The following is a 15,439-nucleotide window of genomic DNA, read 5'->3' as shown; positions in this document are numbered from 1 at the left end:
ACAGTCTGTGTTGATTTGGGGAGCCATGTCATCAGCTGGTGTTGGTCCACTGTGCTTCATTAAGTCCAGGGTCAACGCAACCGTCTACCAGGAGATTTTGGAGCACTTCATGCTTCCTTCCGCAGACGAGCTTTATGGGGATCATAGAATCATAGAATCATAGAATCATAGAGTTGGAAGAGACCACAAGGGCCATCGAGTCCAACCCCCTGCCAAGCAGTAAACACCATCAGAGCACTCCTGACATATGGTTGTCAAGCCTCTGCTTAAAGACCTCCAAAGAAGGAGACTCCACCACACTCCTTGGCAGCAAATTCCACTGTCGAACAGCTCTTACTGTCAGGAAGTTCTTCCTAATGTTTAGGTGGAATCTTCTTTCTTGTAGTTTGGATCCATTGCTCCGTGTCCGCTTCTCTGGAGCAGCAGAAAACAACCTTTCTCCCTCCTCTATGTGACATCCTTTTATATATTTGAACATGGCTATCATATCCCCCCTTAACCTCCTCTTCTCCAGGCTAAACATGCCCAGCTCCCTTAGCCGTTCCTCATAAGGCATCGTTTCCAGGCCTTTGACCATTTTGGTTGCCCTCCTCTGGACACGTTCCACGTTCCAGTTTGTCAGTGTCCTTCTTGAACTGTGGGATGCTGACTTCATTTTCCAGCAGGCCTGTGGCACCTGCCCACACTGCCAAAAGTACCAAAACCTGGTTCAATGGACATGGGATTACTGTGCTTGATTGGCCAGCAAACCCGCCTGACCTGAACCCCATAGAGAATCTATGGGGCATTGCCAAGAGAAAGATGAGAGACATGAGACCGAGCAATGCAGAAGAGCTGAAGGCTGCTATTGAAGCATCCTGGTCTTCCATAATACTTCAGCAGTGCCACAGGCTGATAGCATCCATGCCACACCACATTGAGGCAGTTGTTGTTGTTTAGTCGTTCAGTCGTGTCCGACTCTTCGTGACCCCATGGACCAGAGCACGCCAGGCACTTCTGTCTTCCACTGCCACCCGCAGTTTGGTCAGATTCATGTTTGTAGCTTCGAGAACACTGTCTAACCATCTCGTCCTCTGTCGTCCTCTTCTCCTTGTGCCCTCCATCTTTCCCAACATCAGGGTCTTTTCCAGTGAGTCTTCTCTTCTCATGAGGTGGCCAAAGTATTGGAGCCTCAGCTTCACGATCTGTCCTTCCAGTGAGCACTCAGGGCTGATTTCCTTAAGAATGGATGCGTTTGATCTTCTTGCAGTCCATGGGACTCTCAAGAGTCTCCTCCAGCACCATAATTCAAAAGCATCAATTCTTCGGCGATCAGCCTTCTTTATGGTCCAGCTCTCACTTCCATACATCACTACTGGGAAAACCATAGCTTTTACTATACGGACCTTTGTTGGCAAGGTGATGTCTCTACTTTTTAAAATGCTATCTAGGTTTGCCATTGCTTTCCTCCCAAGAAGCAGGCGTCTCTTAATTTCGTGGCTGCTGTCACCATCTGCTGTGATCATGGAGCCCAAGAAAGTAAAATCTCTCACTGCCTCCATTTCCTCCCCTTCTATTTGCCAGGAGGTGATGGGACCAGTGGCCATGATCTTCGTTTTTTTGATGTTGAGCTTCAGACCATATTTTGCGCTCTCTTCTTTCACCCTCAATAAAAGGTTTTTTAATTCCTCCTCACTTTCTGCCATCAAGGTTGTGTCATCTGCATATCTGAGGTTGTTGATATTTCTTCCAGCAATCTTAATTCCGGCTAGGGATTCATCCAGCCCAGCCTTTCGCATGATGAATTCTGCATATAAGTTAAATAAGCAGGGAGACAAAATACAGCCTTGTCGTACTCCTTTCCCAATTTTGAACCAATCAGTTGTTCCATATCCAGTTCTAACTGTAGCTTCTTGTCCCACATAGAGATTTCTCAGGAGACAGATGAGGTGATCAGGCACTCCCATTTCTTTAAGAACTTGCCATAGTTTGCTGTGATCGACACAGTCAAAGGCTTTTGCATAGTCAATAAAGCAGAAGTAGATGTCTTTCTGGAACTCTCTAGCTTTCTCCATAATCCAGCGCATGTTTGCAATTTGGTCTCTGGTTCCCCTGCCTCTTCTAAATCCAGCTTGCACTTCTGGGAGTTCTCGGTCCACATACTGCTTGAGCCTTCCTTGAAGAATTTTAAGCATAACCTTGCTAGCGTGTGAAATGAGTGCAATTGTGCGGTAGTTGGAGCATTCTTTAGCACTGCCCTTCTTTGGGATTGGGATGTAGACTGACCTTCTCCAATCTTCTGGCCACTGCTGAGTTTTCCAAACTTGCTGGCATATTGAGTGTAGCACCTTAACAGCATCATCTTTTAAAATTTTAAATAGTTCAGCTGGAATACCATCACTTCCACTGGCCTTGTTATTTGCAATGCTTTCTAAGGCCCATTTGACTTCACTCTCCAGGATGTCTGGCTCAAGGTCAGCAACCACACTACCTGGGGTGTACGAGACATCCATATCTTTCTGGTATAGTTCCTCTGTGTATTCTTGCCACCTCTTCTTGATGTCTTCTCCTTCTGTTAGGTCCTTACCACTTTTGTCCTTTATTATGGTAATCTTTGAACGAAATGTTCCTTTCATATCTCCAATTTTCTTGAACAGATCTCTGGTTCTTCCCATTCTGTTGTTTTCCTCTATTTCTTTGCATTGTTCATTTAAGAAGGCCTTCTTGTCTCTCCTTGCTATTTTTTGGAATTCTGCATTCAATTTCCTGTATCTTTCTCTATCTCCCTCGCATTTTGCTTGCCTTCTCTCCTCCGCTATTTGTAAGGCCTCATTGGACAGCCACTTTGCTTTCTTGCATTTCCTTTTCATTGGGATGGTTTTCGTTGCTGCCTCCTGTATAATGTTTCGAGCCTCCATCCATAGTTCTTCAGGCACTCTGTCCAGCAAATCTAAATCCTTAAACCTGTTCCTCACTTCCACTGTGTATTCATAAGGGATTTGGTTTAGATTGTATCTTACCGGCCCAGTGGTTTTTCCTACTTTCTTCAGTTTAAGCTTGAATTTTGCTATAAGAAGCTGATGATCTGAGCCACAGTCAGCTCCAGGTCTTGTTTTTGCTGACTGTATAGAGCTGCTCCATCTTTGGCTGCAGAGAATATAATCAATCTGATTTCGATGCTGCCCATCTGGTGATGTCCATGTGTAGAGTCGTCTCTTGTGTTGTTGGAAAAGAGTGTTTGTGATGACCAGCTTGTTCTCTTGACAGAACTCTATTAGCCTTTGCCCTGCTTCGTTTTGAATTCCAAGACCAAATTTGCCAGTTGTTCCTTTTATCTCTTGATTCCCTACCTTAGCATTCCAATCCCCTATAATGAGAAGAACATCCTTCTTTGGTGTCACTTCTATAAGGTGTTGTAAGTCTTCATAGAATTGGTCAATTTCAGTTTCTTCAGCACCAGTAGTTGGTGCATAAACTTGGATTACTGTGATGTTAAAAGGTCTGCCTTGGATTCGTATCGAGATCATTCTATCATTTTTGAGATTGCATCCCAGTACAGCTTTCGCCACTCTTTTGTTGACTATGAGGGCCACTCCATTTCTTTTACGGGTTTCTTGCCCACAGTAGTAGATATGATAGTCATCTGAACTGAATTCGCCCATTCCCGTCCATTTTAGTTCACTGATGCCCAGGATGTCAATGTTTATTCTTGCCATCTCATTTTTGACCACATCCAACTTACCCAGGTTCATGGTTCTTACATTCCAGGTTCCTATGCAATATTTTTCTTTACAGCATTGGACTTTCCTTTCGCTTCCATGCATATCCGCAACTGAGCGTCCTTTCGGCTTTGGCCCAGCCGCTTCATCAGCTCTGGATCTACTTGTACTTGTCCTCCGCTCTTCCCCAGTAGCATGTTGGACGCCTTCCGACCTGAGGGGCTCATCTTCCAGCGTCATATCTTTTATATGCCTGTTGTCTTTGTCCATGGAGTTTTCTTGGCAGGGATACTGGAGTGGCTTGCCGGTTCCTGCTCCAGGTGGATCACGTTTGGTCCAAACTCTCCACTATGACCTGTTCATCTTGGGTGCCCTGCTCGGCATAGTTCATAGCTTCTCTGAGTTCTTCAAGCCCCTTCGCCACGGCAAGGCAGTGATCCATGAAGGGGATTGAGGCAGTAATTGATGCAAAAGGGGCCTAAACCAAGTACTGAGTACATGTGCATGCTTCTACTTCACAGAGGTCCAATATTTCTCTATTTGCAGTCCTTGTTTTGCTGATTTCATTTAATATTCTAATTTTCTGAGATTGTTAATTTGGGGTTTTCATGAGCTCTACACCATAAACATCACAATTATAACAAATAAAGACTTGACATATCTTGCTTTGAATGTCATGAGTCTATCTCATATATTAGTTTCACTTTTTAAGTTGAATTACTGAAATAAATGAACTTTTCCACAATATTCTAATTTTCCGAGTTTCACCTGTAAATTGGCTTAAAAAGAAGAGGGAAAGCACGGGTATTTTAAAGTGAGGGGCTAAATATCTAAAGGACATGGTGTAAATAATAACTCGTGCTTTTTCTTGTGCACCAGGTGCTGATCTTCCTTACAATGGTCAAGTGATTGGAGGTGGTGTTAACAGGAATTCAGCTATTATTGGAGGTAAGCCCATGTCCTGCCTTTCAGAAGGGAATGTTGATTTCTATGATGATAAGATACAATGTTTGTAAGTATCTTTTTAAATACCTAATTTAAAACACACATATAATTTCCAAGGCTAAGCTAGCAAAGAGAAAAAAAAAAAAAAATTCAACTATATTTGTGCTTAGTTTCCCAGAACTGTTAGGACAGAGTGCATAATAAGAAGTGGAAATAAAGACATTTAATTATGAAGCAGTACATGATAAGTACATGGGACGTGGGTGGCGCTGTGGGTAAAATCTCAGTGCCTAGGACTTGCCGATCGTATGGTTGGCGGTTCAAATCCCCGCGGCGGGGTGAGCTCCCGTCTTTCGGTCCCAGCTCCTGCCCACCTAGCAGTTCGAAAGCACCCCTAAGTGCAAGTAGATAAATAGGTATCGCTTTATAGCGGGAAGGTAAACGGCGTTTCCGTGTGCTGCGCTGGTGCTGGCTCACCAGAGCAGCTTCGTCACGCTGGCCACGTGACCCGGAAGTGTCTCCGGACAGCGCTGGCCCCCGGCCTCTTAAGTGAGATGGGCGCACAACCCTAGAGTCGGATACGACTGGCCCGTACGGGCAGGGGTACCTTTACCTTTACATGATAGGTAGTTTGAATTCTGATGGCATATCCTGCTACATTCAGCATGTAAACTGGCTGTGCTGGGCATCCCACCCACCTGTAGGCTGCTGCTCTGTCCGAAGGGATGTGGACCTTGCTGCGGAGCCAATCTGGGGTCAGGGAGGAATTTGCCCGCAGACAAGTTGGGCCTGTCTGGGGGTTTTGCCTTCCTCATAGCAACTGTCAAAACGTTTGGCAGAAACAGGCATTGGGGACTCAGCTATACAGCTGCAAATGAAATGTTTTAAATGTGTTGTAAAGTGCAACATACAGATGTGACACTAGATGGCAAAAGTGAGCTATCCAGGTTCAAATTTCAGGGTACCCCAGTGAAGGCGTTGCGGGGGAAGGTTTCTGTCCAATGGCCCAGATGGTGGTTAATGGGCCATAGATCTCCCCAAATGACAACCTGGCAGGTTTGCCCTATTTGATTTGCATCTTGGGGGGATCCTTAACCCAGGATCAACTGTGATGGAGTAATCAGCCAGCAATTGAGCTGGTTGATTCAGGATACATCCCCAATGCCTATGCCACACTATGGTGTCATGAAGCGGCTCTTCCAATTAGGCCCTGTGGCGTGAAGTGCAGCGCTCTGTAGTGTCAGCCGCACAAGCCCCACTGAACAATTTGCCAGTTAATGGACATGCGTGAAGAATGGAGCAATAAGACGGGAGGCCTGTCTGTTACCATGAGAGAGGTTGCAGAGACAATATGGTACCCATGTCAGACCAGGCAGTATATGAAAACTAAACTGTTTGCTCATTTGTTTTTGAATCTGAAACCTTCCGCCTTTCTCTCTCTGTAAGGTGTCATTGCCGTTGTGATCTTCACCATCCTCTGCACCCTGGTCTTCCTCATTCGCTACATGTTCCGCCACAAGGGAACTTACCACACCAACGAAGCCAAGGGGGCCGAATCTGCAGAGAGCGCTGACGCAGCCATTATGAGCAACGACCCCAATTTTACGGAGACCATTGACGAGAGCAAAAAGGAGTGGCTGATCTGAAACTGGAAGCAGAAAGAAAAGCCGATGGCTTGGGGAAAGGGGGAGGGAAGACTTTTACAGCAAGAAGAAAAGAGCTCTCTTGCAGACTCTTGAACAAATCTAGTTTTTAAAAAAGATCAGCACAACCGGAGGAGCAACCCTTAGGACTGGAGCTGCCACAGCATTTCAGAAAAGGCCTTTTTAATATTGGTTTACTGTGAATTTGCCCTTCTTGTATCCATCTAAACTAAGAGTATAATTTAGAGGTTCACACTTGTCAGTCACCACCTGTCTTCTTTGTCTGTGGCTGGAGGTGTTCAGAAATACCTGTGGAAACAGGGACCACTTTTCTATATTTTTTTTAGAAGCCCTTTAGAATGTAAATACTTCTCTCCTGAGAACAGCAAAGCAATCCTAAAGCCTGAGACCGTTCTTCTCTAGCATTCTTGCATAGATAATTTCCTAGAAAGGATGTTGTGCTCACATACAGTGTCAATGATTGTTATTTTAATGCATGGTTTAATGTTTCCACTTTGGTGAATCTACACTATAGATTTAAAATGGTTTAACAGTCCCCTCCTCTCCCAGAGAATTCAGGGAACTGTGGGGAAGGCTAGGGATTTCTCAGTGTCCCATCTGATGCTACCATGTATGGGAGCTGCTGCACCATGGCTCAGTCATATCAAATGCTTGAGGAATCGATATCGCAGTTCCTTCCCTCCCCCAATGGCTCCAGTTCCTGGGAGGGCTGATTCTGGTATCTTAAGGGGGGGGGGTTCCAGTATTACTGCCTGGTGCAGGACAGGACTGTGCCGCAATGGCTCCCACAATTTTAAGTTTAGCCCTAGCAGATAATTTTAGCTTCCTCACTAAAGTACAGTTTTCTGGATTCTTCGGGGGAGGGTAGAGAGAACATGATTGTTGAAAAAGATTAAAGCTGGTACACATTTGTAGTGTAGATCTGCCTGCAGAGAGCAAGAAACCTGGAGCATAGGAAGCACCTGAGAGAAAACCACATTTGCCTGTTTCAGTTGCCTGCCATCTGTGCCAGCACCTTCAAATCTCTGTCTGCTAAGGGCACATAATGATGATTGTGTAAAAGTACGTAACAATAATGTTTAAAAACTCCTCATATTATCATCCTTGTAGTTGTCAGAGAGGAGTATCATAAGGCACAGGAATCCCTAGTTAATTTCTTGCTGAGATCTGAAGAAAGACCTTTCCATTTGACTCTGCTGACCTGAAGTCCTCGTGCCACATCTGTTCCACCTGTGACATATTGATGATATACGTATGTAGACATAAGCATTTCAGTAGGGAATTAGAACCAGATTTTAGACTTTTTTGCTTCTGTTTCTTATATATAGGCTGCTGCAGAAGTACTGATCTTGGAGATTTCATGTAAAACACAACCTACTGCTGAATTCTTCTCTTCTCCTTTACAATTTCCCAATGGAACACTGTTCTGGGGGATATCTGTGAAGCAGTTTGCTCCCAAGATGAGAGGCAGAAATTAAGAGATCAAATAGTCCTGTGTGCAGAAAGAGCTGCAGAATTGCACAGTCCTAGAGCATGCCTTTTCTTTAAAGGTCTTTCTCATTATCTCTGTTCAGCCAATTGGAAGGCAGCTAAGGCAAAAGTCAGTTCTTCAGGGACATGGGTCATATAGATCAGCTGAAATTTCCATCTCTCTAAAATGGAGAAAGCTGGGGCCAAGTCATACACCTTTAAGTGATGGAAAGCTATGGTTGAGTGAAAGTGCTGTCTCAGCTCCGGCATGTGGCTTGAGGTTTCTTACAATGCAGTTTCCACCAGTGGAGTTCTGCTTAGTGAATTATAAACTGGTTTAACCAACAGAACTTTCCCCAAGAACATTGGAAATGGCAGTTCTATGTGGAGGAATTCTTTGCAGCGTGACTATAGCTCTTTATATGCTTAAAAGCATCCTTGGATTCTTTTGGCAGTTAAACAGGCAAGAATCTGGTTTAAGTTTCTTTAATGTGCAATCACCACATCCTTCAATAATAACCACCTTTGACTGACCTTGGGAATGGGCCCCTCCTTTGCAGTAGACAGGATTAGTCAATGATTCTCTTGAGTGACAGGTGATTTTTAAAAAGAATTCCCAATGCTGATTGAGGAGATTCTACACTGACAAAGCCTTACGGAAAGTTGTATAGTACAACCTAATGAAGATATATGATTGTATGGCCTCTTGCTTATTATGTATTTTAAAAAAATGAATTATTTCTTGTGAAAAGTTTTTTGCTTATGACGGCTGTGGTTCCATGTAATTCATCTGCTCACAATTTTGGTATGCACAGCTTTGAAACATTTCTATATCAACTACGTCTGAGAAAGAATGATGGGGAAATCAAAAATAACTGTAGCTCAACATACTAAAGACTACTATTCTCTTTTAGCTGAATCCTCACTTTATTTTTCTTGTGTACAGAAGGGAGTGAAATTGTTTATATTTATTACAAAAGCTTTGCAAATGGGAGAGAATTTCATTTAGAAATCTTTTATCGTACCATACATGTCTTTGCATCTATCTGTCTGCCTTCTGAATCACTTTGCTGGTCTGGATGGCAAAGCTGAGGGCAGCCAGAAGATGCTTGAGGGCTCTGCAACATTTCTTCTAGGAACAAGGCCCACACATTTCCATTTACCCAGAGATCCCACTGAGGAATATCATTGTGCCCCCCCAGTTTTACGAAGCCACTAGTGCATTTGTGACAGCAGTAACTAACGCTGAGCCCCTTCTGTCCTTTTGTACCTATTTGCATCTCCTGCCACCAGTCTGCCTCCCGCTAAGGAAAGTGGCACAGTCTGCCATGTTTAACCAGTTTGGGAGCCAGGAGTTGTCAATGGTTGTAAACAGAGAGAAATGAGCAACAGCAAATCCACAACATGCCGATCATTTGGTGGATTAATGACTCACCTGAAAAGATACACCTGGTTTCCTTTTCCCATTTTCATATCCTGATGGGAGCTTTTAATTATTATAACCGATTTATTACTTTCCTCTTTTTTGTGGCTTTGGATTTTTATAAAGAGTTCTTCAGCAAGAAGGAAAGTAAGTGATGTAAACTTGTTTTATGGCAGCTTTCTCAATCAACAAAGATACCTTTCTAATCCAAAAAGCTGTTCCTTTATTAATTTTTGAAGTTGTGATCCTTGTGAAAACCACATTTTAATTTTTCTTTTTTTGTAAGGCAGACTGAATGGAGGGTGAATTAGATAAGAGTGAATTAGATAAGGCAGAGTCACATTGATGCCCATATCAGTTTCTTTTTTTATTTGCCTTGAGTTAATGACAGTAGCATGGCGGACGTGCCTTATGGGTATCAGCGTGAGTAGAGGCAGCATTTGAGAACCAAAGATTGCAACAAACTGGTGCCTATGCAGGCGACCATTTTTTCTATTTCATTTTGCACTCAGGAGCTGGGTAGCAGACCTTTCCTCCTCCACATATCCAGTTACAGAGCTGCAGGTTTCAACAAGGAACGTTCAGATGGAGCCTCTGCACAACCCCTCTGCATCAGCTGGGTGCATAGAAGCTTGCTGCTTGCATTGTCGTTCCCTCCACCCTGCCTCCCCCATGCAAACACAAAAAGAACCCCTGCACAGAGATTCCATGGCTGGGCCAAAAGTGTCCACACCTGGCAGCTTGTGTGTTACCAGCTGGTCCGAGCATTAACTTGCTCCGAGGCTTTGGGGCTTCTGTGTGGTCTGGTAAATACAGTGTCACACTTGGGACCAGAAAAACTGATAGGCAAATATCTTCTGGGCTGTGGGGTTCAATGGGCAAACTTGGGCTACTTTCTGTGTCTCAGCCTAGTCTACATTGCAGGTTTTCTGTGAGATAAAATGGGACAATCCTCTTACAAACATCCTCAACACCTAGCTTAGAGGAATGGTGGAGGGGTGGTTACCTGAGAGTGTAGTGGTGTAGTGGTTAAGAGCGGTGGACTCATAATCTGGGGAACCGGGTTTGCGTCTCCGCTCCTCATGCAGCTGCTGGGTGCCCTTGGGCCAGTCACACTTCTCTGAAGTCTCTCAGCCCCACTCACCTCACAGAGTGTTTGTTGTGGGGGAGGAAGGGAAAGGAGTATGTTAGCCACTTTGAGACTCCTTAGGGTAGTGATAAAGCGGGATATCAAATCCAAACTCCTCCTCTTCTTCCACATTTATAGATTTCTGAAACCTGGTAACCACTGATAGGGCTACGGTACAATTGTGATGCCACAGTTCTTGAATTTTTAGGTGTGTGTAAAAAAATAGTTGCAGTAAGGAAGGAAGACAGTGGTTGGTGGGGAGAGATTTGTCTCTTTCCCTGCTGGGCCCCTGGAGTGTGCACCTGGGAAGAAGGGGAATCTTCGCTTGCATGCAACAGGTTTTTTTTTTATTTTTTTGGTTCTTTATTTTAATTATTTCCTCTGCCACAATTAGAATCAACCTTTCTTTTGAATGCTAAATTGCACACACTACTCTGCATTGTTTTTTATCTTAAACTGAGGAAGAATGACAAGTTAACAGTCATGAGCTGCAAAAAAAAGAAAAACAGCATATATATCCTGGTCACTCATAATTATATACAGTTTCTATAATTTATCAGTATAACCACATATAACACTGACATTTAGCACTATTACCTAGCACTATTACCTAGCATTCACCAAATTAGGTCACTTGAAATCTCGGGAAAATATTGATTAGTGATATAACATAGTGTAGGCCGTGTCATTATTAATCTCAATAAAATACTCCTTTAATAGACTCGAAAGATTTAACGAAGCTTCATCAGGCATGTTAAAGGTGGACGTGGCTGTTTCTGGGCAAGAAGAATTAGAAATGATTAGATTTGTATGCCAGAATTCTATGCACATTTAAATGGAGGTTAAAAATCGGAGGGACCCATTTATGAGTTGAATATAACCTAGAACTGGGCTGTCAGCCAGATCTCTTTTCACTTCACTTCCAATATTAAATGTTACTTTTTCCATATGCTTCAGAAATAATAATAATAATAATTAATTTTATTATACCCCGCCCATCTGGCTGGGCCTTCCCAGCCACTCTAGGGAGTGGAGTAATAACAGTTAAATCCCTTTGAAATTAATGCTCATGGGCAAAATCATCCATACATTTTAACAGCAATTGCAAGTCTACTCACAAGTAAGTCCCATTGAGTTCAGACAAGTATCTATAGGATTGCAGTGTTGGTTTAGTGAAGTGGTGTGAAGGCAACATTTTCTAGCCTGAAAATCAATGCCTAACATAGGAGTTGATTGTGATGAGCGCCTCTCATGATGAGTGGCCCAGGCATGGAGCAGATGGCCTGATGCTGCCTTTAAACATCAAGCGGGGGTGAGGGGAGGCATCCTGAATGTGCCACGCGAAGGAAGCTCCCGGACCCCAGAGGAGCTGGTGTAATGTTCTGAGTAGAAAGAGGCTCATATTTCTGCCTGTCACTATTTAAAGAGACTGCTCTGGTGCAGTGAAAACTACCCAGTTTATTGTGGCACAAGCTCTTTACAGCAAGACATTGTTTCATCAGGCGCCTTCAGCTGCCCCACTGCAAAGCGACCAGCTACACAGTGCTAACCATGTCAGGCTGAACTCAATGGGAGTGGCTTCCTGGCTGGAAGTAAGTCAGCTGATGTCGGTAGCGTTGCCTGCCCTGTGGAACGCCCTCCCACCAGATGTCAAGGAAACAAACAGCAAATTAATAAACAACTATCTGACTCATAGAAGACATCAGAAGGCAGCCCTGTTTAGGGAAGTTTTTAATGTCTGGTGTGTTTTTTATTATTATTATGATTATGATTATATCTCATGAGATGGGACGGCAGCAGTGGTGCCAATACATTCAGTGCGCCGCAGGCTTGCTCAGAGCCCACACATGCTGTGCTGCATGTTCCTAGCCGCCTGGTGACCTCTGTCTGGTGAGTAGCACAGGGCCAGCAGAGCCACACTTGGGGCGGACTGCTCTGCAAGCTCTCCTTCAGCCTCTCCCTTCAGGCAGCATTTGCTTGTGCGTGGGGAGAGGAGAGACTCTCAGACCCTCCAAGTGTCCCTATTTTCCAGGGACGTCCCTGATTTAGAGAAGCCGTCCTGGTTTCTGATTTGATCCCAGAATGTCCCACTTTTCCTTAGGATGTCCTTATTTTCATTGGAGAAAGCTTGGAGGGTATGGAGTTATCCAACCCCTGAGCCATCTGAAGGCAATCCTGTATAGGAAAGTTTTTTTAATGTTTAATATTTTCTAGTGTTATTATATACTGTATTTTTCGCTCTATAAGACGCACCAGACCACAAGACACACCTAGTTTTTGGAGGAGGAAAACAAGAAAAAAAATATTCTGAATCTCAGAAGCCAGAACAGCAAGAGGGATCACTGTGCAGAGAAAGCAGCAATCCCTCTTGCTGTTCTGGCTCCTGGGATAGCTGCGCAGCCTGCATTCGTTCCATAAGACGCACACACATTTGCCCTTACTTTTTAGGAGGGAAAAAGTGAGCAAAAAATACGGTATGTTGGAAGCTGCCCAGAGTGGCTGGCGCAACCCAGTAAGATGTGTGGGGTATAAATAGTAAAATTATCTTTATGGAATGGGACATCCCTATTTTCGTCTGAGAAATGTTGGCGGTTATGGACTCTGCTTATTGCTGTGCTTCTGCTGATGGACTGAGTGATGTAGCACCGCTTGCTGTGGTGCCAGCCAGATGAGGAAGAGGAGTCAGAAGAGAGACCGCCACCCCCCCCCTCCACAGCAGGCTCCACCCAGCCTGACAAGATGGCTCACTCCTTTCTCTGGCAGCGCTTGTGGGCCTGTGGGGTGGAGGGGAGCAGCAGCCAGAGGCTGCATCAGTGGTGGAAAAACAGCCATGAAGTAAGTGGGGGCTGAGAGGGAGGTGCTGAGTGCAGATGCGGGGATACAGCAGCAGCAGGCAGACCAAGGGACTCCCAGCTCCCGCCTAATGGGAGGGTCAGCCCTGGGGGGCTGCAAGCCCAGTTCCCTACTGGGGCAGCAGGGGTTGTTAGACGGTGGAACAGTCTCCCACGGGAAATTCAGGGCTCTCCTGCCTTGGAGGTTTTTAAGCAGAGGTTGGATGGCCATCTGCCATGGATGGTTTAGCTGAGTTTCCTGCATTGCAGAGGGTTGGACTCAATGACTCTCAGGTCCCTTTGAACGTTATGATTCTCTGGGGCCTTGCCCCAGTGTGGTTACTGGACCAGTAGGTATCCTTCTGCTATGGCAGAGCAGCTCTTAACATTGCCTCTCAACACATTTTCCTTTCTACTTTGCCCAATATTTTCTGGGTGATAGCAATGATTATGGGACCCCTGCCCAACCACCAGCTGTAGCATGGACTGCATCTAGGAATCCCAGTACTCCTTTGGATGGCCTTTCTGTCTGTACACTGGCAGATATTTAGGTGTGTGCTTCTTGGGGCCTCTCAACTCTGATGAGCATCTCACACAGGGACTTCATTTTTCCAGGCATACCTGATTCGCACATGATCATCCAGGCAGTTTGGGAGTCACTGCTCTTAAAGCGGGGGGAGAGGGTTCAATTGGGGGAGGGAAAGTTATAAAGTTTATACGGTTTCAAAATTCAGATGATGTGAATTTAATGTTTTCAGCAATATTCAACAAAGACAGAAAAGGACATTCTTGTTATGACATTCTTCAGAACCAATCTGAAATGCCGAAGGAAATAGAAATATTTGTATAATAAATGTTAGTTCTTCCTAGGAGTTATAATTTGATGTTGGAGATCCAAAGATAAATTCACAAAATCAAACTCTGAATTTTGTGTTCCATATTTGATTTGGAATATGTGACCCCAGAATTCAGTGATGCAGATTTGGAATACCTACTGACCTAATGACCCCTATCATTGAAGGCTCTGAGCAAGGACTTCTGCTTGTGCACTGGGGCATCCCCCGCTGCATCCCAGAAAGTGGCTCTGGAAGCCCCAGCACAGCGCATGGAGGGAGGAGAGGATGGTCATTCTGTCTGGCAAACTGAAATGCTTGACAGACAGAACATTCATTATTTCTCCATGCTTCTGCCCAAGGGCTGGAGGGTCCAGCCTGTATCATCATCATTGCCACCCAGCTAACTGAATGACACCACAGAACTGCATAATGGGTGACTCTTCCTGCAAAACTAGATGGCTATGCTTGCCAGAAGCTGCTCTGGGCTCAACATGCATTGAGGAGCAGGACAGGAAGTCAGAATAATTGGTTCAGCAGTTGTAGGCCCAGACACACAGCTTCAACAGAAAACTGCAGAAGAATTACCGATGGCGACAACCACATTTCCTTTCTAACGGTGTCTAGTTCTATGCAGTTGGTCCTATTTCTGGATCCACCTGAGGACTTTTAAGCCCCTAATGCAACAGCTGCCCTGCTGCTCTTCCTGGGTGTCAGCATCAAGTTGAGAAGGTGAAACGGGACCACAAATTCGCAGGGGAAGGCTGACCTTACCGATCATTCTTTCCTTGTGGGTACAAGTTCAAGTTGTGGCCAAGCCAAGATGCTTCCTGCCCTCGTCTATCTAGCCCAAAGTTCCTCCACTAGGGAGATACATCTAGAACCACAGGGTGCCCTTCTGGAAAGCATATCTGGGATTCCTCTAGCCTAGGCATTTGGTCTTTAGTCATTAGCAGCAATGTTTGCTGGGCCATGCCAACTGAAATACAAGGAGAATGAGGAAGAAGCATTGATCTAGCAGAACAAATTGTTTTAAAATTAGTACAGTAAGATCAAATGTAACACAGGGGTTACATCCTGAGGATCGTCCTAAAGCCAACATCACATATAGTTCAAAAACACTGGGTGCAATGGCAGGTGAGATTGCCCAAAGCCTTTTTTTCTCAGGTACCCACCCTCTTTTTATTTTATTTTTGCCAAGAATGTAAAGCTGAATGTCCACAAGGTCAATTCATGGGAAACATTTTTTTTTGTTGCATTGGCACCTGCAGTTGTTCTAACCTAATTTCGACGTGCTGATTTCATATCTGAAGTTGGTTTTGATCTGTAAGCTCTAGGTTTTATTGCAATTCATGTTTTTCACTTTTCACCATAATCTTTGTTTTTCACAATGCAAGAATTCAATATTTTATTAAACACATAGCCGAAGTAGTACAATATGAGTAT

The 15,439-nt window shown here is 44.4% G+C and overlaps 1 protein-coding gene and 1 long non-coding RNA gene across 2 annotated transcripts in view; one reads left to right on the top strand and one right to left on the bottom strand.

The window, feature by feature from the left end:
- CNTNAP2 (contactin associated protein 2) overlaps positions 1-8,690 on the top strand; it is a 965,530-nt gene extending 956,840 nt beyond the window's left edge. Inside the window, exons 23-24 of the mRNA XM_083407007.1 lie at positions 4,578-4,646; positions 6,090-8,690. Of these exons, the coding sequence (XP_083263133.1) occupies positions 4,578-4,646; positions 6,090-6,289 (269 nt within the window). The 3' untranslated portion in view covers positions 6,290-8,690. The remainder of the gene's footprint in view (positions 1-4,577; positions 4,647-6,089) is intronic.
- Positions 1-15,439, bottom strand: part of LOC310661331 — a 125,222-nt gene that overhangs the window by 52,210 nt on the left and 57,573 nt on the right. The gene's annotated exons all lie outside the window — the stretch shown is intronic.

This window comes from Podarcis tiliguerta (assembly GCF_965153285.1).
Source record: "Podarcis tiliguerta genome assembly, chromosome: 12".
Lineage (NCBI taxonomy): Eukaryota > Metazoa > Chordata > Lepidosauria > Squamata > Lacertidae > Podarcis > Podarcis tiliguerta.
Note: the sequence above shows the minus strand (reverse complement) of the source record. Positions and strands in the feature narration are given on the sequence as shown.